The 24,650-nt window shown below is 54.3% G+C and overlaps 1 protein-coding gene across 1 annotated transcript in view; it reads right to left on the reverse strand.

Annotated features, from left to right (window-relative positions):
• SCTR (secretin receptor) overlaps positions 1–24,650 on the reverse strand; it is a 74,472-nt gene that overhangs the window by 25,220 nt on the left and 24,602 nt on the right. The window contains exons 3-4 of the mRNA XM_039234915.1: positions 12,222–12,329; positions 6,732–6,835 (exon numbers count right to left, since the gene is read on the reverse strand). Coding sequence (XP_039090846.1) covers positions 6,732–6,835; positions 12,222–12,329 — 212 coding nt within the window. The remainder of the gene's footprint in view (positions 1–6,731; positions 6,836–12,221; positions 12,330–24,650) is intronic.

The raw sequence follows: 24,650 nt of genomic DNA on the forward strand, positions 1-24,650 counted from the left end.
GAAGCAGTTTCCAGGCTCTGAACTGTCAGCACAGAGCCCGATGCGGGGCTCGAACCCACAAACTGTGAGATCATGACCGGAGCTGAAGTCAGAAGCTTAACTGACTCAGCCACCCAGGTGCCCCTCTGTCATTATATATATTTTTTAAATAAACTTTTCATTTAGAATAGTTTTGGACTTCTAGAAGAGTTGCAAAGATCTTAGAGAGATCTGCCATTTCTTTCTTTTTTTTTTTAAATTATTTATTTATTTTTTTTAATTTATTTTTAGGAGAGAGAGAGAGAGAGAGACAGCGTGAGCAGGGGAGGGTCAGAGAGAGAGGGAGTCACAGACTGAAACAGGCTCCAGGCTCTGAGCTGGCTGTCAGCACAGAGCCCGACGCGGGGCTCGAACCCACGAACCGCGAGATCATGACCCAAGCGAAAGTCAGACGCTTAACCGACTAAGCCACCCAGGCGCCCCTGCCATTTCTTAATACAGCTTTTCTACTCGCTCATCTCTCCTGTATATTTTCAGCATTACATTTGGCCTGTGTCTTCAATATCTTTCCACAATCCTTTATCCTTCTGTTCAATTAATATGCTCCAATTTGTCAATATCCTTCCTGAATAAGACACCCAGAACTGGTAGCTGGAAAGCTCCAGTGTTTTCTCTGAACGGGAAGGAGTAGAGCGGACCATCACCTCCCCCAATCTGTACACTGCATTTACATTAATGCAGCCAAGCAGACATTTACTTAATGCAGCCAACAGCCACCTCACATTACTGACTCATCTTTGATTCAGAAAGATCTCAATGGAGGGGCGCCCGGGTGGCTCAAGTTGGTTGAGTGTCTGACTCTTGATTTCTGCTCAGTCCATGATCTCACGGTTCATGGGATTGAGCCCCCGTGCTGACAGCACAGAGCCTACTCGGGATTCTCTCTCTCCCTCTCTCTCTGCCCCACTCCTGCTCGTGCACGCACACACGCTTTCTCACTCCCTCTCTCTTTCAAAGTAAATAAACTTTAAACAACCAATACAACAAAAAAAGAAAGATCTCAAAGGAATGGATGTGAAGATAAATTTAAGACCTATATCTTTTAAGTTCAAAAAATAAATTGTAGACAATCTTAAAAAGAATCAAGAAAAGGAAAATTAAATCAACAACGCTATACTATCTGTTGCCAATCAAATTAACAAATATTTCATGGTAATAATATTCTATGAAGGCAAGGGTATAGTGGGAGCAAAAATTGCTTCGATCTCTCTGGAAAGTATCAAGAACTTTTGAGATATGCATTCCTTTGACTTCCTTTCTACCCCTAGGAATTAACTCTAAGAAGTAAGCACAAACGGAAACACATATTTATGTATCAAGATGTTTATCACAGAACTGTTTGTGATGAAAAGTACTTGTATGTCCAAGAACAGGATAATTAACTAAATTATTTTAAATCAAATTATTCTCATGGGATGCCACCATTGCAATGCAGCAGTGTACCAAGAGTTTTAAATGAGGTCAGAACATGCTGAGAGTGTAAAATTACGTGAAGAAGCAGAGTATAAGTTTTACATGTACAATGTGATTCCTCCTGTATGTTTTTAAAAAAAGTGTTAGGTTGCTTACATGAAATTGCCCGTTTTTGTAGATCAAATGATTGCATACCGGCCATTTCATGTGATTCGATCTCAAACATGCGTAGAAGAAAGATTATAAACAGATGTGTTAGAGGTTAACAACGGTTAACTTTGGATGATAAGTTTGTGGCTAGAGTGGTTATTTTTATTTGTATTTTTTCTAGGCTTTTTCTCCAGTGGGTAAGTACTATGTTATAATCAGAAGGAAAGGGTAATTGATTTAAAAAAAAAAAAAACAACAACAGGCACAAGAATAGTAGTGGGGAAACTTTGCGGACAGCTGTTCATATGAAAATGACCTTGAGGTTCAAATGGCCCAAGCTCTGTGGTGTTAAGAAATGTACTACAGAGAAAGAACACAGGCTTCAGAGCCAAGAGACAAGGGTTCCAAACCCACGACTGTTACTCACCAGCTGTGTGACCTTGGGCAAATTACTTAACTTCTCTGAGCCTCAGATTCCTCATCTGTAAAATGGGGATAACATCTACCTTGCAGGCATGTTGGAAGAACACATAGAGTATCAGGTAGAGTATCTAATGCCTGACACTTAGAAGACACCCGGAGCATGTTAATTTTCCCCCTCCTCCACCCTCTGCCCCCATCCTCTACCCTTCAACATAAGCCATCAGCCCAAGATTATGGTATGAAGTATGAGGAATAAGCTAGCTGCTAAAAAACATTAGGCCTGTTCTCAGTAACAATAATGAAGTATTGAGGGACAGCAGGCAAAGTTGGAATGTTTAGAGTGTTTCATCCAGCTCTGGGCATCATGCTATTTTAAGAGGCATATTAATGAACTAGAACATTTCTGAAGAAGGGAAAAGGGCATGAAAAAACTGGGCACATTATGCCCTGAGGAAACCAACCAACAAACTTTGGGAAGAGAGATATTAGAATGATTGGCAGGTGAGCTCCAGTGGGAGGAAGTTACCAGGAAGAAATCTGACTCGGAGTGACAAAAGTTTTCTGAAAGCAAGAGGTGGCCTTTGATGGGATGGCTGTCTTGTGACATTGAGCTTCCCCACTAATGTGACTGAGATCCCAGAAGACAGGACTTCCTCCCCCCTCCCCAACCAACACCACCAGGGACAAGAAAGAGAGCCCAAGAGGCCAGTAGGTTGCATTAGATCAGAGTGCCTAGACTTTGGGACATTAAGGAGCAGTCAAATGTCAAGAAATTAGAGGACCAAGGTGTCAGCCGATAGTCTTGTCATGGGCGAGAGGAGCCCCATCCTTGAGGGCATGAGCCTCACTCCTAAGGACCCTGGTTCTGCACCTCTCAGTTCAGAAACAGATTTGGGCCAGTCGGTGGCTGCGTGAGGAGGCATGGATGACACGTAGGGGTGTTCAGTGACATGTCCTGTGGCTGGGTTTATTGTCGTCAGGGGACCCTCAGGATGCCAGCCATCTCTACTTATTCCTGTGTTACATTTTTAAGTTCTGACCCAGAAACAGCCCTGCTCCCAGGAGGCCCAATAGGACTGAAGGGTGCCAGCCCTCGATAATCTACAAAAGTGCACCACTCCCCACACGGCTTCAGGCCCAGAAGCCCCAGCTCAAGTTGCCTGTCTCTCTGCTGTGTTTCCTGGCTGGGCCACTTTCCTTCTATATCCTTTAGATCAGGGTCAGCAGACTTTTTCTGTAAAGGGACAGCTAATAAATGTTTTAGACTTTGGGTGCCATTTGGTCTCCTGCAACTACTTAACTCTGCCCATGTAGTGCAAACAGGCTGTTTCTTTCTTTCTTTTTTTTTTTTTAATGTTTTATTTATTTCTAGGAGAGAGAGAGAGACAGCATGAGCTGGGGAGGGTCAGAGAGAGAGGGAGTCACAGACTGAAACAGGCTCCAGGCTCTGAGCTGGCAGTCAGCACAGAGCCCGACGCGGGGCTCGAACCCACGAACCGCGAGATCATGACCTAAGCGAAAGTCGTATGCTTAACCTACTAAGCCACCCAGGCACCCCAAGCTTCGCTATGTTTCAACAAAACTTTATTGGCAAAAGCAGGCGGTGGGCTGGATTTGGCTCAAACCTCTGCTCTAGGTAAGCAAACCTCAGTTGATATACCCAAACAGAGCCTGGTCTTTCTGCCAGTCTGAATCCACTCTTGGCTTTTGTCAATGGATGGAGTGGTATGTGCCAAGTATTGAAAAAAAGATGACCAACAAATGTATATTTCCATCATGACCATGTGATTAAAAGATAAAAAGGCATTTCAACAATAAGAAATAGGACGATTCAAATCTCTGAATAAAAGACAAAGGTTGTGGACCAACATCTAGGCACCAATAACTTGTGTGGTCTGGAAACACTCCCAATCTTAGGAATTTTAATTTTTTATATTTCTTATGTGAGCTGAAGCCAAGGTAAGTCTCCTTTCCACTACTTTTGGCCAATTAACATTCTGAGTGAGGCCCAAACTTTGCATTTATCTTTGTTAAATTTCAGTTCCTTGTTTGGAAATGCTACAGTTTCAACCCTGGATGAATATCATGGTTAAGGCCCTAGGCTTCGTTCTTCCACGGCTGATTAGTCTAAGCCAACAGTGTCTCTAATGTGCTTTCAGGAGACATAACTCACAAAAACAAGACCACCCTGGGGTCTCAGTAATTCTTTTTTTTAAAAAAATATATTACTTTAATGCTTATTTATTTTTGAAAGAGACACAGTGCAAGCAGGGGAGGGGCAGAGAGAGAGGAAGATGCAGAATCTGAAGCAGGCTCCAGGCTCTGAGCTGTCAGCACAGAGCCCAATGCGCGGCTCAAACTCACGAATCGTGAGATCATGACCTGAGCTGGAGTCTGGCGCTTAACCGACTGAGCCACCCAGACGCCCCCTCAATAACTCTCAAGAGTGTAAAAGGGTCCCAGGGCCAGAAGGTTTGAGAACCACTGGCCTAAGCCTATCTGTATCCCACCCCCTGCCAGGGACAGTCGAGGGGTGAGAAGGCTCAAGTCACTTTGGGCCACTGAGATGTGAAGACAGCTTGCTGGGGTTTGGTAAAGAAACTTTCTAGGGGCACCTGGGTGGCTCAGTTATGCGTCTGACTTCTGCTCAGGTCATGATCTCTTGGTTTGTGAGTTTGAGCCCTGCATCTGGCTGTCTGCTGTCAGCCCAGAGTGTGCTTTATAGCCTCTGTCTTCTTCTTTCCCTGCCTTTCCCCAACTTGTGCTCTCTCTGACTCTCTCTCTCTCTCAAAATAAATAGATAAATTTTAAAAAATTAAAAAAAACAAAACAAAACAGAAAACAGCAGCTCTTGCTCTCAGGAAGGAGCCATAGGAGCTTGGGCTATCCCTCCTCCGGGACAGGCAGGCACGGGGCAGTCTGTGGCTATGGTCACCAACGGCATCGTCTGACGTGGAGGGAGGTGCCAGCCTGGGGAAGGAGCCATGAGGACAGCAGGAGGAGAAATGGAAAGAACGTGGTACTCGGGCAGCTTCTTAGTGATGCTTTATTAAAGAGTCCTGAAGGCCAGTCTCTGCACCCCAAGTTCCATGAGCCACATTGGTTTACTAGGCAAGTTGGAAACTTCTTTCTTGCACCCCAAAGCATTCTTTTGAGCACTCATCATAAGAATGTTCCCTCTTAGTTTTATGGAGGGTGATACACGTAAACTTCCTGTCCTCATGTAAGTCCATGATGGAAATGGTGATCTGCAGGGATCAGAGCCCACCACCCCTCTGCGACCATCTGTCCCCACTGATCAATCTTTGTTGGGTCTTGTTATTAAATTACCCCACTCTGGCCAGATCTGAAGGCTTCATGTGTCTCCCCCCAACTGGATGACAAGCCCTAGGAGGGAAGAAACTCGAGTCATCAATGTGCTGCCCTCCCCGCCCCCCCCCGCCCCTCCATCAGCCTCTTTTCATACAGAGGACTGACTGGCTAGAGAGAGGAATCTTAGAAAAAGTTCAGAAGTGGGTATGGTCTGGGTCCCAACCTCATCCTTTCTCCCTTCGTTCTGCCGCGTGCCCCCCATGCTTCTCCAACACAACCCCCCCCTCCTCCGAGGGGCAAGCATGCTTCTCCATCCGTATTCCCACTGGGGAGTTTAACCCATGGAAACTGCAAAAGCACACTGTACATCAGGAAGCCGGCACACAGTAGGTGCTCAGTACAACAATAAACATTCATTGGGCACCTAGTAGGTGCCAGGCATTGTGTTGGGCACTGGGGGCCTGGAAACGAATAAGATTCTGATAGGTCCCTGCAATATCCCCACGCCTGGCTCACAGTAGGTGCTTAATACATGTTAAGTGAATTAATGCCTTTGAAGAGCTCGCACTTTAGTGAGAGAAACGGATGCCCGTGGCACATGCGGATGGTTTCATTTAACGTAGTAGGTAACAGTGGAGCCAACACAGCATATTAAGGGGGCCCTTCCTGGGGGTGAGGGGTGGGAAGAAAGGGCTTTCTGGAGTTGATGGGCAGGAATGAAGTCATGGAGGATGTGTACGAATCGGGCAGGAAAAGTGAGGACAGAAGGGTTCCCTGAGCCTCACGGACACTTTAAGGGAGGCCTCTCGAGACCCCCCAAGAGCTCCGTCCACAGCTCAGCGCCCTCTCTCAAACCAGACCTGCCCTGCAGCAGCTGGGCTCCCTTCTTCTCGGGTCAGAGCCCAGGTCTCCTCGAGAGCAAACATTCACTGAGCACTTACTATGACCGGGCACCCTTCTCAGCCCCTCCCTGTGGTCTCTTGCCCAGTCTGTGAGGTCAGAACCATCATTCGCTCCATTTCCCTGATGGAGAAACTGAGGCACAGAGAAGTTAAGTCCTCCCTACCCCACCCCCCAAGGTCACAGCCAGGATTACACTCACCAGTCTGGCTCCAGGCACTGAGCCACCTTGGCACTCTTTTGTTTCATGATTAATTCCCCCCCAGTCTCGTGGCTGCACAGGGCAGTTCTCACTGCCTTCACCGCCATCTTCACGAACACCATCTCCACACTGACAGACTCGGGCAGCGAGGCAGGCCCAGCAAACCCCGCATGATGAGCGGGGTGGGGTCCCGGGTCCCCTGACCCCGGGCTGGCTCCACTCTGTCCTCTCCCAGGGACTTCTCCCCTCCCCGCAGGCTCCCAGCCCGGGAAAGAAGGGTGCACAGGCTTACCCGCTTCTCATTGGATGAGTCGTTGACATTGACCCCGCAGGCCAGGTCGGGCCTGGGGAAGGCTTCTGACCAGCCGTCTTGTGTGCAGTTTCGAAACACGGAGCCTGTGGGGGCCGAGCATCCCGCAGGTGAGCAGTGGGGGCCGCAGACAGATGGCTGGGTGTCTAGGGTCCCCTCTGCCACACCCCCGGGGCAGCCTGGCCTAGGCTGATCGGTCCCAGCTGATCCTTGAAGAGCATGTGAGGAGACATGGTAGGAAAGGAATGCAGGGTGGTGGCCTCAGAAAGGGCAGAGACACAGAGGTGTGTGCACATGTGCAAGGGCGAGGCAGACCCGCTGGCCCTTGATGCCTCCATCTACAGACCAAGCCTGCTCTGAACAAATGCTCCATCCAGCCCCCAAGCACTATGCCTTCCTCCCCGGGCCCCACCGCCTCACCCACCCACCTGTCCCTCTGTGCCAGGACAGGGCTCCACAGACAAGGGGACCACATGACATATGTCACAGTCCCTTTCCTTCCTGCAGAACTTCCAGTCACCACTCCCCAGCCCAGCTTGCTGCCCCTAGGCCCAGCCTCACTCCAGGGCTCTCTTAGGCCCCGTGGCTGTCCCCTCCCACTGCACCCCTCTGCTTCCCTTCATGGCTTCAATCTCAACTCCAACGTCCCTCAACACTCCTGGAGGGACCTCCCCTCCCCATCCTCCACCCCAAATGGCTGAGGTGCCGCTGCTGGCTTTTTGTGGGTCTCTCCCAAACAGGGGGCTGCTCCTCCACCCCCTGGGGGTTCACCGGAGATAAATCATAAGCCCTCATGCTTTAAACTGGTGGGACATCAGTTCTCTTTCAAGAGATGGCCTTGTCCCATAGGATTTGAGGGGTCAAGTGTAGTGAGCAGTGCCAAGCGATGTTGATTATACACCCCCAACCAAAAACCAACTGCTCTCACTCTCTAATGATTGTGTATTGGCTCAACTGCGAAGTTCTGTGCTCCTTCAATGGTGCACACGGTGCCTGGCTTGCCAGGCACCATCGTGAGCCTGTGACAGGTCACAGCTCCTTGAACCCTAACAAGGCCATGAACCAGGTGGTTACTTTTATAGTAAACTATATCATGACATGTAAATACTGTGCCCATTTTACAGTCGGGGAAACTGAAGCACACAGTGGCTAAATAACCTGCTTAAGATCACAGCAGAGGAAGTGAGGGGAGTGGGATTTGAACCCTGAGTCTCAGACCCTTACGCTTTTTTTTTTTTAAGTTTATTTTGAGAGAGACAGAGACAGTGCAAGCCAGAGAGGGGTAGAGAGAGAGGGAGGCAGAGAATCTCAAGCAGGCTCTATGCTGCTACTGCAGAGCCCGATGCGAGGGCTCGAACCCACGAAACTGTGAGATCACAACCTGAGCTGAAGCCAAGAGTTGGACGTTTAACCGACTGAACCACCCGGACGCCCTTACTCTTAGCCACACACTATGTACTGATCCCCTTTCTTTCTCCTGCTTATCCCGATCCTGGATCCCGCTACCTTCTAATGGCTGGGCTCCCCAAGGACCTGGCATGGTTGGCAAGGACCTGGCCATCCCCAGGTGAACTTTTCTCGGGCTCCTGGTGCTGCTCCCACGCCGAGGAAGTTCTGTTTCATGTGTAACTTCACGCCCTGCTACACCTGTCCCTGAAAACCAGCAGGGCGGCACCAGGGGAACCCTTCTGGGCAGCTGTTCTTCGCAGAAGGGAAGGCCTTCCTGGTCCTTCGGCAAGGAGACAGGCCGCCCCCGCACTTCCCCGCCTAACTGCGTGCCTCCCGCAGAGCTCACTGCCTCCCAGCCTCCCCCAGCAGGTGCTGGGCTCCAGGGCTCCCGGCGGCTGCCCAGAGCTCTTGCCCACCCAGTGTTGGCTGCTGGCTGCCTAGATGCGCAGCTGAGTGGAGATGAAGAGCCTGCTCTCAGCTCTTCTGCGAGAGACCAGGAGGCTAAAGGCCGGGGAAGGGGAGCTGCCAGCCGAGAAGGAAGGCTTGGGAAGCCTCCAGGAGTCCCCCTTCATGGACTGCCTGGCCCAGCTGCATCCACAGCTCTGGGCTGCCCAGGAGGACCGAGGGCTGGTCCCCTGGGTCTGGCCGCAGCGGGTGGGGCTGGGGGCTGGGGAGGGGGGCCAGGGGGGGGCAGTCACAGCCCTGGCCCTAGGAGCTCTGACATGCCATCTGCTCTAACGTGTACCACCCCAGCTGGTCTGAACCACGGGCTCACAGGGGTGAGGGTCACATGGGTTCCACTGAGCTGGAGAAATATGGCTGGCATTTCTAGAACCAGCCACCATGCTACTTTACAGATTCTGATCTAACTCACAGCACCTGGTGAGGAAGGCACTGCTAGCTTACTTGATGGTTAAGTAAACCAAGGCCGGGAATCGGGCCAGGACGTGACTCTTCACTGTGCCTCGGTCCCGCCCAGGCCTCTCCCTGCAGTCCCTGGGGCCTCTCCAGGCACCAGGAGGCCACGGCCTCTGGGCTCTGGGCATGCCCCGCCTATGAAGGAAGGCTCACGAGACCCAGAGCATGGGTTTGGAACAAGCCAGATCCAAGTCAGAAACCCAGCACCGCCTCTTGGTGATCTGGGAGTGACCTGGGTGCATGACTTCCCTGTGCTTAGTGGGAATGGCCACCCACTCTGCGGGACGGGGCAGGAAACACAAAAGCGCATCTGAACCGCCAGGGCTGAGTACCGGCGAACACCGAGGCATGGCTCCCTTTTCCTTTTGGCCTTTCCCGAATAGACCAGCAGTGGTGGGGGTTGCAGTCTTGGGACTTAGGAGGGGGTGGAAGATTTCTACAGTTAAGTCAAGGGAGCTAGAGGCCATCGGACAGGAAGCAATGGTGGTCAGATTTAGGCTGGGTGGACGGGAGGTTGAATTACAAGAACACAATCTCCCTGGAGCCCAGGGCAGGTAATGAGGCAGCGTGTGGCGAGAGGCTGGGCCCGGCTGCCTGCGGTAAGTCCTTCTCCTCACTGACCCAGTGGGATTCCCAAGGCAGAGGCTGCATGTGATCCCCGCCGGGAGCCCGGCGTGCCTAACCAGGCGTGCACTTTGCCGACCTGGCTCTTAGCAGACATGCAGAGACAAGGGTGAGCCTCTCTCTGGAGTCCCTTCAGCCCCACCCACTTCCCCTGGGTTTCATCCTTAATAGGGAAGACCAATGAGGCCCGGGTTCAGACCAATGTGCACCTCGGGGGCCCCTGAGGGTACGGTCAGGACTTCTGTGCATTCACATACGTGCAGTTGGGGGAAGAGCCAGTCCAAAGTTTCATCCGATTCCCAAAAGGCTTCGGGACCCTAATCAAGTGAGGAACCTCTACTGCTTTAAGGCTCCAATCCCAAGGTAGGAGGGAAAGGCCGAGGTCTGACCCTGCCTAGGAAGTGTGTTTTTAATGAGGCACTCTGGAAGACCAGGGTCCCACTAAGAATCAAAGGAATGCATCCTGGAGGGAACACTCGAGACCTTGGCACGCACAGAAAACTATCGGGGGTAAAGTCCAGCATTCCATTTCTCCAGCCACACGGACAACCAGCCTGTCTGGGCCCAGGTAGTGGGTGCCCGGGGAGAGAATTAATTATTCTTGTTTTCTTCTTTCAGAAGGAAGGGTTGGTCCAAAACACTAGACTGTCCTCACCGGGTGCTCCTCCCTGGGTTGGGTTCTCGAGCTCTGGAATCCGTGTGGGACACCACTAAGGGAGCCATTCCCTCACCTGCCCCCCTCCCCCCCCCCCCCGGCCCTGAGAGGAGACTGGGGAGCCGGGGTCTGTGGGGAGTGAAGGTGGTGGGAGGAAGATGGCTCTTGGTGACTCACTGAGGCTGGTCTGGTCCTGACCTGTGCTCCTGGACTGGCTGATGCCCTGGGCCTGGGGCTGGGTATGTGCCGAGTGGCCCCGCGGTAGGGGTGGGGGGAGAGGGGAGATGACACTGCTTCCCAAGTAAGTGGGCAGCTCTCAGCCTACAGGGTCCCTGTGGACAGGCGGATAGGCGGGTCCTGCAGCCCCACAGCGACACCATGTGTCATGAGGAGGAAACTGCAACAGAGGTAGGCCTAGGACCCCAACTTCCTCCCCCACAGCCTGCAGACCTAGAACTGCACCCCTGGGTGAACTCTAGTGGCTCCCGAGCAATGAAAGGGTTGGGGAGCCTGCAAGAGGAGTTAATGAGGCAGACAGAGGTTCTATTGATTGGGGAGGATTTGGCCATGAGCACAGATCCACCTGGCCCCTCTGCAGAAAGGTAGGACCCGTGTGTTGGGGGAGGCAGAGGCAATGCGGCTCTGGGAAGGCTGGGAAAGGAGGAGAGCTTCTAGTCCCTCCAACAGGAGAACCTGGTCAGCGAGGGAGGAGCACTGGACAGGGAGTCCAGGGTCTGGTCCTAGCCTTACACCTGACCAGCATTTACTCCAGGCCAACCATGCGCGGATTAATCTCGTGTGTCTGTCTGGAGTTCCACGGATCCCAGACGCAGACATGGGCTCAAGCTGGGAGAAAAAGACAGGTGGTAGGTTTGCTGGCCTGTGTCTGCAGATGGGGGTATTGAGGGGGGGAGGGCAAGAAGGGAGAGGGAAGGGCAGCAGGGCCAGGCCAGGCCAGGCTTTAAGCTTTAAATAACCTCACTGAGGGCAGGGGCCAAAGCGACCTTGCCTCCACCCAGCATCACCCCCACCACGGGGCCATAGTCCACCTTGACCTTGGCATTGAGGACAGGGCACCAGTTTTGAAGTCCAAGAAATCTGGGTTTGAGTCCTAGTTTCTCTGTCTTCTAGCTGAGCCTTAGGCAAACTGCTGGGCCCCTATCGTCCCTGTTATTTTCACTCTATGAGGTCACATGGAGGAGAAGTTCTGTGACTCGTAGGGGTGCTGGGATTACGTGAGCCTGTGTATATAAAAACGCCCGGCACGCAGTGGAGCTGTAGCTAAGGTTAGTCCCTGAGTATCCCCCGGCTGAGAGAGTCTACCTACTTCCTGCCTCAAATTAAGAAACCCTTGAAAACTGCAATTTTCCTGGCCGAGAGATCACCCAGGAGGCCAGGGGCTTGCGGGGAGGGTGTGGTTTATCAGCAGGGCCTGGCAGAATGGACACATAGGAAGTAAATTTCCAGAAAGCTGGGTTGTGCCAGGGCCGGACCCAGACCCGGGAGCCGGAGCAAGGGGTCTGGTGGTTCACGGGGCACAAAGTGGCAGGAAGTGGGGAAGCCCATAAATGTGGGTGTGGGACAGAGAGAAGCAAGGCCAGTCTCCTTTATCACTTCCTAATACAACACTTCCTGGCCCCTTCCTTGGGACCCCGTGAGTGGAACCCGCCCCACACCCCCCGCAAGGCCTCTGATTCCCCACGAAGACCACCTGTCACCATTCCATTCACTACCCGTCCCCAGAGTTTCCGTGGCCTCCAGGCCGAGGCCCCACCCAGAGGGCGGCCCACTGCCTCGCAGCCAGGACCCTTGGGCTGAGTGCTTACCGTTCCTGCCCGTGAGCATCTGGAGGAACTGTGGGCACCCCACTTCCACAGTCTGTCCCAGGGCAGAGGAGGGCCAGCAGCTCATGTTGTCCCACAGCCCCTCGCAACCTGCAAAGAGGAGAAGCAGCATTAGACAGAGATGGAGCGGGATTGGGGGGAGGCAAGGGCCTCCCTCCTCCCCCCCACCCTGTCCCCGTCCCCAACCCCCCTGCCTGCCAGGAGTTCCCATCAGGTCCTGACCCCTTGACATCAGGAACAAATGGTGTGTAATGTGCTTTTTTAAAAATAATGCTTATTTTTGAGAGAGAGAGAGAGAGAGAGAGAGAGAGAGGTAGAGTGTGAACAAAGCAGGGGCAGAAAGGGAGACACAGAATCTAAAGCAGCTCCAGGCTCTGAGCTGTCAGCATGGAGCCTGACGTGGGGCTTGAACTCACAGACCGTGAGATCATGACCTGAGCTGAAGTCAGATACTTAACCCGCGAAGCCATCCAGGAGCCCTTAACATGCATGCCTTTTAACCTTTGGAGCCTTTGAGTCTGCCATGTACACAGCATGTGCTCGTGGTGAAGGCATGGAAGGGAGGAAGGAGCGCATGGTCTCTTGCATAAGCCTCCTAAGGGCCGGTCTGGATTTCTCTAGAGCAGAAGATGAAACACCTCTTGCCTTGCCTCAGTTTGCATTAAAGGACTGGACAGCCGTGGCCTCCATACTGACTGCACAGTCTTACCGTCTGGAGAGCTTTAAAAACATACAGACTGGGCCCTACACCCAGGGATCCCGATCTCACTGGTGTTGGGAGGCGCCCAGGCAGAATACTGTGTTAAAACCAGCTCCCATAGCCCTCCCCTGCGTGCATCCCTTGGAAACAGGCTTTTATCTGGGCTCCGACTTCTAAAGCTAGCACCACGGCTCTGGTTCGGTGCTAGAGGGAGGTGGTTACCGGTGCTCCACACTCAGGAAGCACCCACGGTGAGGCTCCAGGGCCCCCGGCCCCATCCTTGTTTTACAAATGAAGCAATAAAGCAGTGAAGGGAAGAAGGTTCCCAGAGTCATGCAGCCCAGAAAGGCCAGGGCTGGGCATGGGCTGTCCAGCCACACTGCGCTCGGTGCCACCTCACAGGCTCTGCCCACCCGCCCTGTCTCCTCGGGGCACCGACCCCAGCCTCCTAGAGGAACTCAGGCTGATGGACAGGCTGGGGAAGCTGGAGAGAGGCCAGGAGGTGGGGAGAGGCCGAGGGTGGGGCCGGGCCAGGAGGGAAAGGGAGAGGATGCGGAGAGCTGGGCTGAAGGCCGATGGGGTTCACCTCTTGCGGGGGTGGGAAGGGCAACCCCCAGAGGGATCAGGGGGAAGAGAGGAAGGGAGAGCCCTCCCTCCAGGAGCCCAGGCCTGAGGTCAGGATGCCTGGCTAGGGGCTCTGGAGGCAGAGAAGTCCCCGAAGTGACAGACAGGCTGTGACCCCCCGCAAGGGAGCTGGTGCAGAACGAGAGAGCGTGGGCACAGAGGCAGAGGGCTTGGACCGGGCTTGCGCAGGACAGCAGAGGCACATCAGGACTGAGGACCGGGGTCTGTGTCATTCAAGGAATGCGGCAGAGGAGCAGCCCCTTGGATGTGCCTAGACCCTCACCCCGATTCTCACAGTGAAGCCGAGCAGCTGAGATGTCCATCAGAACCCCCTACCTCCCCACTCCCCACCAGCACCCGGAGAAAGGTTCCACTGCCATTGAGGCAGCCAGTCGTCCAGATTCCAGCTGTGGGCGCTGCTCGCCAGACCTGAGCAGGGTCCCCCGGAACTTGCAGCCCCTCCCCCGTCCACCCACACCCCTGCCCCGTGGCTCTGGCCTCCCCAGATGCCCCCTGGACAGCCGCACAGTGCTGGGAAGGCCCGTAACAGACGCCCCTCTGTGTCTGTCTGCTTTGAGGTTTTCCGGCATCTGGTGTCCAGAGGATGAGGCTGACCTGGAACTCTCCGCAGGGCAGCAGATGCCTCATTTACAAGGAGACACATCTCTTGTACCGGAAACAGTTGGGGCATTTCCCGGCTGTGGAGAGTTCAGGGGCCTCTTTCCTCACTTTGAGGGAAATGGATTCAGGGCTGGGCCTGGCCAGGTCACCCAGAGCACCGGCCACACCTCCTGCCCAGGAGGCTGGACAACCTACTTCCCGCGGGCCACGCCATCTGCAAGCGTCCCGCCCAGGTCATGCTGGGCAAGGCCCACAGGGACACTGCTCCGGTGCTGGCAGAAGACAGCGGGGGAGTGGCTGGTGGCAAGGTGGGAGCGGTCTCCCCTCAAGGTGAGTGGGGTCCCCCTGACAGCTGGGCCCCTTCAGATCAGCCCTGAAGACAGGAGAGGCTGGGGACGGGGCCCCCCAGGCTGGCACTGGCCACGTATCTGACATTGTGGACCCTGCAGGGGTTGGGTAAGGTCACTGCCCCACAGTGTTCCAGTTCCAAGAGGCAGAGTGACATGTGCTGGGGGTACAGAGTGGGCGAAGGGGGGGCTAGGACCCCACCCTCCAGGCTGAGCCTCGGTGGTAGCAGAGAGCCAATGCTACCTGGACATGGCGTTGCTCGTGTCTGGAGCCCTGTGGCATGGCTGTGACACGGCCGTGGTCTCTCCCAGCCTCGGCCTTGCCGTCTGGGGAGAGACCAGTTGCTCCCGGTGTGAGAAGAACATCCTCAGCGGCATGCTCCTTTAGCTGTATGTGGCTGAATGCTTTTCATTTTAATAGCGCTGCATTTTTAAAAAATATTTATTTAGTTTTTGAGACAGAGACAGAGTGTGAGCCGGGGAGGGGCAGAGAGGGAGGGAGGGAGACACAGAATCTGAAACAGGCTCCAGGCTAGGAGGTGTCAGCACAGAGCCCGACGCGGGGCTTGAACTCACGAACCGCGAGGCCATGACCTGAGCGGAGGTCAGATGTTTAACCGAGTCCCCCCAGGCGCCCCGCTCCACGTTTTTTTGAGAGAATTTAATATGTATTAAAAAGTTATAGAGCCGGCCTCTCGCATCTATGATTTTACAGCTATTATCGTTTAGGCTAAGTTAAAAAATAACAGCCAATTGAAAAAAAGGGAGCCCTCGTACACCATTGGCAAGAATGCAAACTGGTGCAGCCACTGTGGAACACGGTATGGAGGGTCCTCAAAAAATAAGAATGGGACTGTCGTGATCTAGCAATCCCACTTCCGGGGTTATGGCCAAAGGGAATGAAATCAGGATCTCACAGAGATATGGGACCCATGTCTCACCCTCACTGCGGCATTATTTACAACAGCCACTGTGTGCAAACAGCCTAAGCAACCACCGAACGATGAACGGATCAGGAAAATTACCGGGAGATACTGTTCAGCCTCAAAAGAGAAAGGAACCCTAACTCGTGACAGCAGGGCTGCACTGGGAGGGCACCACGCTGAGTAAACTGAGTCAGATGCCGATGGACACATGCTGCGTGATCTCCCTCATGTGCAGCCTGCAAGGTTTGAGCTCACAGGAGCAGAAAGGGGAATGGTCACCCCAGGCTGGGGGCTGGGCAGGCAGGGAGAGGTTGGTCACAGGGCACAGAGCTGCAGGATGCAGGGTGAGTAAGTCTGAGATCTAACGTACAGCACGATGGAGGGAAAAAGTCAATCGATTTCAAGAGGAAAGATTAAGGACATCGGTACAGGTGGTACGCGGCTGCAGCTGGGCTCCAGGGATGGTGGCCAGGTGAGCGGGGTGGCTCAGTGTGGCCTCCCGCCCCAGTCCCCACCAGGCTCCTGCTCTGAGGTGGGGGCGGAAAGGCCTGCAGAGGTGGAGCAGGGATGGGAGGGAGGGAAAGCATCCTGGCACGAGGCTCCTTCTGGAGTGTTCCTGTGGGGAAGGGACAAACCCCCTCACTCAGGTTGCTGCGGATGCCTGGGTAGTTTTAAATCTTAAGCCCCAGCGCTTGCTGCCTGAGTCGGAGGTTGGGGGGTGGTGTCCAATGAGATAAGGGCCGGGGGAGCTTGGAATATGGGGGCTCCTGTGACAGACCCAGTAGGCAGGGTTCAAATGCATACAAATTCGTGGCTGCCGGGGCAAGCAGGGCTCAGGAGAGGGTGAGGGGGGAACCTCTCGGTTCTCCGTCATCTCTGATGGTCACTGTCGCCACTGACTGAGGGATGGGATGGAAGGTTGGGGAAGTTTACATGGGGAGACAAGAAAAGACAAGGTTGGATCACAAGTGCCGTCTGGGGGAGCAGGGGGTGCCTGCTGAGTGCCCACGGCCCCAGAGGATGGCAGAGGGATCCTGAGTTGAAGTGGTGTCGAGGTGGAGACAGAGATAGCTTGGATCCAGATCTACCCTGGGCATGCCACTTAACCTCTATGGGCCTCAGTTTCCTCATCTATAAAATGGGCCTAGTAACATCCCCCCAGGATTTGGGTGTGCATTAAACGACTTGTGTGCAGGAGAATATTTTCTGATCTGTTCATCTCCATCCTGTTTTTTTCCTCTGGGTATTTTCCCCCTTTTTTGGTCCCTCTTCCTCAGACTACTCGTTCATATTCTCAGAGGTGAGCAGGAAAACTTAAAATCTTCCTGGCTTGGGTTTCCAAAGGGTATGTGGGGTGGGAGCAGGTGGGGGGGGGAGCAGGAGGAAGTGGGCAAGAATTCTGGTGTAAACAAATGCTTAGGAGAAAACAGAAAAGGAGCGAGACTTCCCTCAGACTTGGAAGACAAGGAGGGCAAGCAATGAGCCAGACGGATAAGGTTCCAGAAAGAGGCATAAGTACCCTGCTGCCACCAGACCCGGATGGTGGGATAGCTCACAGGATGAAGGGCTGTGGGGACATGTCTAGAGCAGGACCACAGACAGCCTCGCGGCACCCACAGAAGCGTATCGGCCACCAGCCTGTGCGGCAAAGTTCAAGACCACACTGGCTCCCCCAGGTACCACGGCTCCACGTGAATCTCTCGTCGCCTGGGCGGGCTGTGTGGAAGATGCAGAAAATATCCAGGCTATGGTTTCTCCACCCCAGGAGGATGGAGTCAGAATCAAACTTACGAAACTGAGAAAGTTCCATTTTGGCCACTGGAGCTGATAGACAAAGCCTGGTCACCTGTACACTCGTGAAGCCCCTGGCACGGCGCCAAGCCCAGAGCTCCCTCTGTCCTGCCTCTTGGTCCTGACTCCCTGCCCCACCCCCTCCCCCCACAGGAGAGTGGCCCAGAGGCAGTTCTGGCGACGGGGGCGGGGGCTGCAATCTAGGCACAGGTGATTGCAGAGGACGGGACAGCGCCTGCGGCATCTCTACATCCCTGCCCAGCCCATGCCTGGCATAGAGCCCAGCCCTCTGCTAACTGCTCATCTGCCCTGCATCCCACCAGACAGGAGCATCCACCCTCCAGTCCTTGATTTATTTATAAATGAGTGCAGATGGCCTGATGATAACCTCGGGGTATTTCGGGAGCCATGTGTCAGGGCCCTGGTGCCATGGGGCCAGGACCAAGCCAGACTGCCCAGGGCCACGCTGAGATGGGCACTGGGTCCTCTGTGCCTCCATGTCCCGCCCCCAGCCGCTCACCGTGCAGGCTAATGGAGGTCACCACGTCACCCGAGTTCCCCCTCGCCTTCTTCCTGGTCCTCCCCTGGCTTCTGCTCACCGCCATTCACCCTCCCTCCTCCCCAAGACCCCTTGGGAGTTCAGGGGCTTCTGCAATGTCTGTTCCCTGGCTTCCTCGCGCCCCATCCCTAGGCCATCCAAGGGGCAACCCGGTGAGGTTTCCTTGCCTTTGCCAATGAGCTGATCTATAGTACTTAGGTCAAGAAAGGTGTAGCCCTCCTGGTGATGGCTGGACCACACACAGACACGGTCAGGATGGGGTCAGAGGGACGGAAGTCCCAGGCGGCAAGGGCATTTCAAAGCACAGCACAGGAGGAACTGCTAAATGGTCTGGGGCAGAGAGGGGGTGGCTTCTCTTTAAACCATGAAGCGTAAGCCATTCCACAGGATGCACTGTGTTGGGAGTAGTGAGCTCCCCACTGCTAAAAGTATTCAAGTAAAGAGGGGCATGGAATTAGCCGACTGGGAGATGCTTCGGATGTGGTATGGAGACTGCTCTTTAGCTTGGAGCCTGAGGCTGAAGGGTGCTTTCCTGGAGCGGGCTGGCGCCTCCCCCTCCAGGGGGCCAGCTGGAGACGAGCCTCTGAGCACTGTATGCTGAGCCCTTCCCCTCCTGGGCACTGTGTAAACTGTATCCTGCCCCACAGAACCCCCCTCACCTGGCAGAGAGCTCTTTGTTTCATGCCACTTCTCACATTAAGTAAAGCTTAATTGACATCAACAGTCTGTCTTCTTTGTTTCTAATTTCTAATTTCTTTTTTGTTGTTGTTTATTTTTGAGAAAGAGAATGCAAGCAAAGGAGAATCAGAGAGAGAGGGGACAGAAGGTCGAAAACAGGCTCCATGCTGACAGCAGCAAGCCTGATGCGGGGCTGGAGCCCACGAACCCATGAGATTATGACCTGAGCCAAAGTCTGATGAACCACCCAGGAGCCCCCCCCCCTTTTTTAACTTTAGTCATTTATTATTTTCTTTTTTATATTTTTTGATGTTTATTTATTTTTGAGAGAGAGAGAGAGTGACAGAGCACGAATGGGGGAGAGGAAGAGAAAGAGGGGGACACAGAATCTGAAGCAGCCTCCAGACTGAGCTGTCAGCACAGAGCCCGACATGGGGCTTGGACTCACAAACCGCGAGATCATGACCTGACCCAAAGTCAGATGCTCAACTGACTGAGCCACCTAGGTGCCCCAGTCATTTATTATTTTTGAGAGAAAGAGTGTGTGCAAGTCGGGGAGGAGCAGAGAAAGGAGAAAGAGAGAATCCCAGGCAGAGCCTGATGCGGGGCTCGAACTCACAGACCACGAGATCATGACCTGAGCTGAAGTTGGATGCTTAACCAATTGAGCCACCCAGGTGCCCCATTGATTTTTAAATCCCTTCTGGGGGGGGGGGCGCAGCGGTGAGGAAATTAGTCATTCATAGCCCAGTCTGGAATGCAAACTAGAAAATCCTCAGGATTTAAAGTCAAAAGATTTGGGCTGAGAGTCCTGTTTCAAATCTGGGTGATCCTGAGCCTCTCAGACCCTCAATTTCCTCATCTGTGAAATGGGCTTAATAATGGTGCTTAATATACAGGTTAAAAATTAAAAAAAAAATACTGAAATGTTACAGGAACATACACCAAGGAAAGAACGGGGGTGGGGGGGAGGAAGGTGAGCTGTGGGCAGGGTGGGTGTGTCCCTGTGCTGGGGGAGGGGATTTGGCTGCCGAAAACCATCAGGAACCAGGAACATTTGTGAGAGAAAGCTGCATCAAAAGCCAGCGCGTGAAGCCAGGGCATGTAAGATGCTGATACAATGTGATCAAACCTGGAAAAACATTGTGCTCAGTGGAGGAAAGCAGACACAAAAGGCAGACAGTGGATGATTCCCTTTAAAAATTGAGGGCTAGCAAATCCACAGAGACCGAAAGTAGATCGGTGGCTGCCAGGGGCAGGGGAGAGGGGCGGTGAGGAGTGATTACTTACAGATCACGGGGCTTTATTTTGAGCGATGAAACGTTGTGGAAGTAGAGGGGTGCTTGGCTGCACGGCTTTGTGAGCGTGCCGAATGCCACGGAATTGTTTGCTCTATGATGGTTAAGTTGTTTTGTGAGTTTCACCTTGTTACCCCCTCAGCCCCAGCCATTCCCGAAAGAAGTCAGCCTGTCCCTCGTGCCCATGTTCTTGAGGAGCGGGTAACCGGCTGGCAGAGACAAGAAGAAAAAGGGAACGACACATTCCCACTCTGAAGGCAAGGACACTGAGTTGTGGGGAGGATTAGTGTCTCGCTCAAGGTCACACGGCCCCTAAGTGACAGAGGAATGCACATGCCCCGGTCCTTCTGATCGCCAAGCCCACATCTTTCTTGCCACCACACCGACTCTCCGGAACATTCTTCCCTGTGAAGAGCCAAAGCCCTCCCACTTGCCAGCTCTGCGGGGGTATCTGCTTCTGTAAACAGAGCAATAAATAGCCCGGGAGAGCAGCCCATGCAGCTATTAGGGTGACCCTGAAACGTTCCCACAAAATGCTGGGAAGGCCTTGGCCGCCTAACCCGGAATAGCTGAAGAGTTAATTTTTTATTTGTGATAAGTGTGCCGGGCTCGGTGACAGCGTCGTGAGTGGCATTTCCTGTGACTCGTCTGGCGATCAAATATTAACCTCCTCCCCCGGGGAGGACTGGGCAGCTTAACCATTAACCCTGTGCCCCCCCCTCCAACAGAGAGTTTGCCGGCCCCTCCCTCCTCGGGCCTCAGGATAGAGTCTTATTGGGGACGGAAGTCCCGTGGGCCTGTGGGCCTGGGGACGGGGACAGTGTTGGGAGCTGGGCTGGGCTAGCGTGTAGGTGGCCAGCCCTGGGCTTGCCTGGTTCTGACTGGACACCCCTGCCCAGCGGCTCACCCCCCGCCCCCACTTTTGCTATTTCTCCTCTCCTTCCGTCTTTGCGGGAATACTTCACCCCCGGCCACACATTCCTTCCAGACTCTGGGATGGATGACGCGCTCTGTGTTCTCAATCTCTCCACCGAGCAGGCCTGAAGACTTTTCTAGAAGGTCCACCGCTCAGACATCCTAGGCCTCCAGGCCTTTTAAACCCGGCTTTCCAAGCAACAGATCCCTTTTCCTAAATGACAAGTAGAAGGCCAACTCACAAAACAGATCAGCCTGGCCTGATCCCGGTGTGGAGGCTGGTGGCCGTGGCCTTGGTGAAGAGGGGGCTGCGGGAGGAGCCCAGCTGCCTCCTTGGACACCTGCCAAGCCTTGCCGAATGGTCCCAAATATTGCCAACCCAGTGCAGCCTTTTTCTCACATGAAGCGGGTGAGGTGCAGACCCGGGAGGTGTGTTCAGGGCCTCAGCCACGGCTCCCCAGGGAGTTAGAGGCAGAGCGAGGGCGGGAGTCTCCAGTGAACTTTTGTGGACCGGATGTGCCATTAGGACCCCCGGGGAGCCCTCAGGAGAGATGACCAGATCTGCTCTAGATGGGTCCCCCAGACCCAGAGTACAGGCACCTTCACAGCCTCCCCAGCACTGGGAGTGCGAGGTGGGCGTCCACAGGGTGGGTGGGTGCGGAGCCTCCCACGGCGAGGCTGGGCTGCAGGTGGACACAGGGCCCGGTGGAGCCTGCCCAGCCGCGGCAGAGGCCAGCCTGCCAGCACCCAGCAGCAGGGCCGGGAAAGGGGGTCCCCACTACGAGATCCCGGCCTTCCCATATGGCCAACAGCACCATCAGGTCATAAGATTATATCCCCATTTTTAAACGGGCAAGTTGAGGGGCCCCATGGTGGCTTAGTCAGTTCAGTGTCTGACTCTCGGTTTTAGCTCAGGTCACGATCTCACAGTTGGTGAGTTCGAGCCCCGAGTTGGGCTCTGTGCTGACAGTGCAGAACCTCCTTGGAATTCTCTCTCTTTCTCCCTCTCTCTCTGCCCCGCCCCCACTCTCACTGTGTTTCTGTTTCTCTCAAAATAAATAAACTTTAAAAAGTTGAGGGGGCGCCTGGGTGGCTCAGTCAGTTAAGCATTGGACTTCGGCTCAGGCCATGATCTCACGGTTCATGAGTTCGAGCCCCACCTCAGGTGAGCTCGAGCCCCACTTTGGGTGAGCCCCCCTTCTTTATCTCTCCCTCTCTCTGTTTCCTTCTCTCTGCCCCTTACACACTTGCACCTTGTCTCTCTCAAAAAAATAACAAAAAATAAATAAAATGGGCAAGTTGAGAAGTGGAGGGGTGAGCCCCCTGCCTTACCCAAGACCACAGAGAGGAAGCAGTAGCACTGAGATCCTGGCTGCTCCATCTGCCCCCCAGCCTGGTGCTCGCTCTGGTGCTCAGCTCCCAGTCAACCACCTCCTCCCGCTGTTAACGGGGCAAATCCACCCTCGAGGTGCAGAAGCTGACAGGAACTCTGGGGCACCCAGAATGTCAAGCAAGAGGCCCAGCCAGGGGGGTGGGTCACTCAGGGCCCGAGTGCAGCTGGCAGAGCAGCTCACTGCTTCTTATGGGAGGCGCCAGGTGGATAGGGGCTCACCTCTCTGCTCCCAGGTCAGGCTCCAGAGAGCACCCCTCCGTGAGCGGCCTGGGTTACCCCGCTCACTTCAGCTAGTGTGTGACGAGCTGGTCAGGGTGGGGGCCACCCATGTCCCCTGGGGGGTCCTCAGCTCTTGGAAGGCTCCATCTCATCTCCCACTCTCTCCTCGGGCCAGCTCTTTTGTCTTCTCCTCTCTCCCTGCTCTCAGCCGAGTATCTGCACTCACTCATTCACTCAGTCAGTCGGTCAACAAACACGCAGTGAGTACCGGATCTGTGTAAGCCCTGTGGACCGCACGGCACCGGGGAGGAAAGTGACACAGTGTAGCAAATACCGTGCAGTGCAGGGCGGAGGTGTCAGGAGGGGGAGGAGCAGCGGGGTGGCAGCGGGAACTGTTCCCGAAAGAGTCTAAAACGCAGAGTGGTTGGCCGAGTGAGGAAGAGGGAATGGTGTTGTAGCAGAGGGATCGCACGTGCAAAGGCCGGGAGGCACAGAGAAACCCACGCCGTTGTGAAGTGGGAAGCAATTTGGTTGAGCCAAGAGGACACGTTTGGAGTGGAGGCAGGGACCAGGGCCAAGCCAGACGCTGGACCTCATCCTGGGGCAGTGGGACACTGTAAACACACCTGATGCTAATTTTTAAAATAAGTATCCCTTACTGCTCAGTGTGAGCGGGGGCTCACCGTACCCCTCCCAGAGGCCTGGGGTCTCACGGCTGTATCTCTCAGAGCTGAACGAAAAGCCCCGGCCTGGTCACTGGAATCTGAGGCTTCGCACTGGGCACACGCAGGCAGACCTTGTTTCCTGCCATTCCTGACAGTTTCTAGGGTAGCAGCGGGGCTCGAGGTATCAGGAGGCTGAGGGTCCATGGCACCCCCCCCACCCACCCCGCCAGGGAGCAGCCAAGGCACAGTCGGCCTCCCAATGCAGCTTTCATAGCCAGCAGAGGGGACAGGAAGGCTGGAACTCTGGGAGCGGGCCATCCTGCCCCTGCCTGGCACGCAGGGCGGGCGAATTGGTTAAAGCACATGGCAACTTCCAGACTGCTTGGCCCCACTGGTTTTCCTCTGGCCTCTGGCTGCCCCTGATGGTGCCTTCCCCGGGGTCTTGAGGTCCCCTCCTGGGCACCTCTTCTCCTCTCTCACACCCTCACCTCGAGCAACCTTGGCCCCTCTGTCACCTGCACAGCCCCGGCCCCTCCTCTGAAGTCTCAGCTCGGCGTGGCTGACACTTACCTCCCGATCTTTGTCTCTACTGCCCAGAAGACCTGGTCGTCCTTGGCCCCGCCTTCGCGCTGCTCAGGTGGAACCTTTGGGGGTTACCCTAGACACATGCTGTCCCACCTTGCCCCTGAGCAAAGTCACCCCCACGTCCTGTCTGGGTTACCATCTAAACTGGTCTTGCGTGTGGCCATTCCTTTCCACCTCCACCTCCCTCGGGAGCAGACCTTGCTCATATCTCCTTTGTCTACCTTTTTGGCACACACTAACCTCATTTTTCTTTCTTTCTTTTTTTCTTTCTTTCTTTCTTTCTTTCTTTCTTTCTTTCTTTCTTTCTGTCAGTCTGTCTGTCTTAATTTATTTTGAGAGGGAGAGAAAGTGTGAGTGGGGGAGGGGCAGAGAGAGAGAGAGAAAGAGGGAATCCCAAGTGACCCCACACTGTCAGTGAGGAGCCCCGCGTGCGTCTCGAACCCACAAATGGAGAGATCGTGACCTGTGCCAAAGTCAGATGCTTAACCGACTGAGCCCCCCAGGTGCCCCTCCCCAGCCTCATTTTCAAACGCTAGCCCCTGAATCCCTTTGTCTGAAGCCTTTCTCCAATCACTGGAGCCCACTTTCCCCCCAAGTTCAGCAGGCTGGAAGTGCAAGGGAATCCATGCCCCTTCCCCATAAACAGCCCACGTTCTGACTGGTGTGGTGTTGATGGATAATACCCCAGCTTCTGTGCCACTCTGAGGTGCAATCTGTGCCGGCTCCTAAAATCCCCTAAGGGAGCCACACTCCCGCCCCAGCATGAATTGCCAGTTATCACCCTTGAAAAGCGTTCTGACCCTTTGCCCTATTTGGAAGGCACTACACCCCTTCCTCACTCTGTTTACCCCTGTCTCTCAGTATCCAGTGGTGGCAAATGCTGCCAACTTGAACCGCTTAGGAAAGGACAGGAAACTGTCTTCAGGTGAGCAGTGCTTACGAAGCACCTGTTAAAGTTCTTGCTGTTCTAGGGCGCCTGGGGGCGCTCAGTCGGTGAAGTGTCCGACTCTTGACTTTCTGCCCAGGTCATGAGCTCATGGTCCGTGAGATCCAGTCCTGCGTCGGGCTTTGCATGGACAGCACAGGGCCC

This window comes from Hyaena hyaena, unplaced genomic scaffold (assembly GCF_003009895.1).
Source record: "Hyaena hyaena isolate Hyena2069 unplaced genomic scaffold, ASM300989v1 scaffold_91, whole genome shotgun sequence".
Classification (NCBI taxonomy): domain Eukaryota; kingdom Metazoa; phylum Chordata; class Mammalia; order Carnivora; family Hyaenidae; genus Hyaena; species Hyaena hyaena.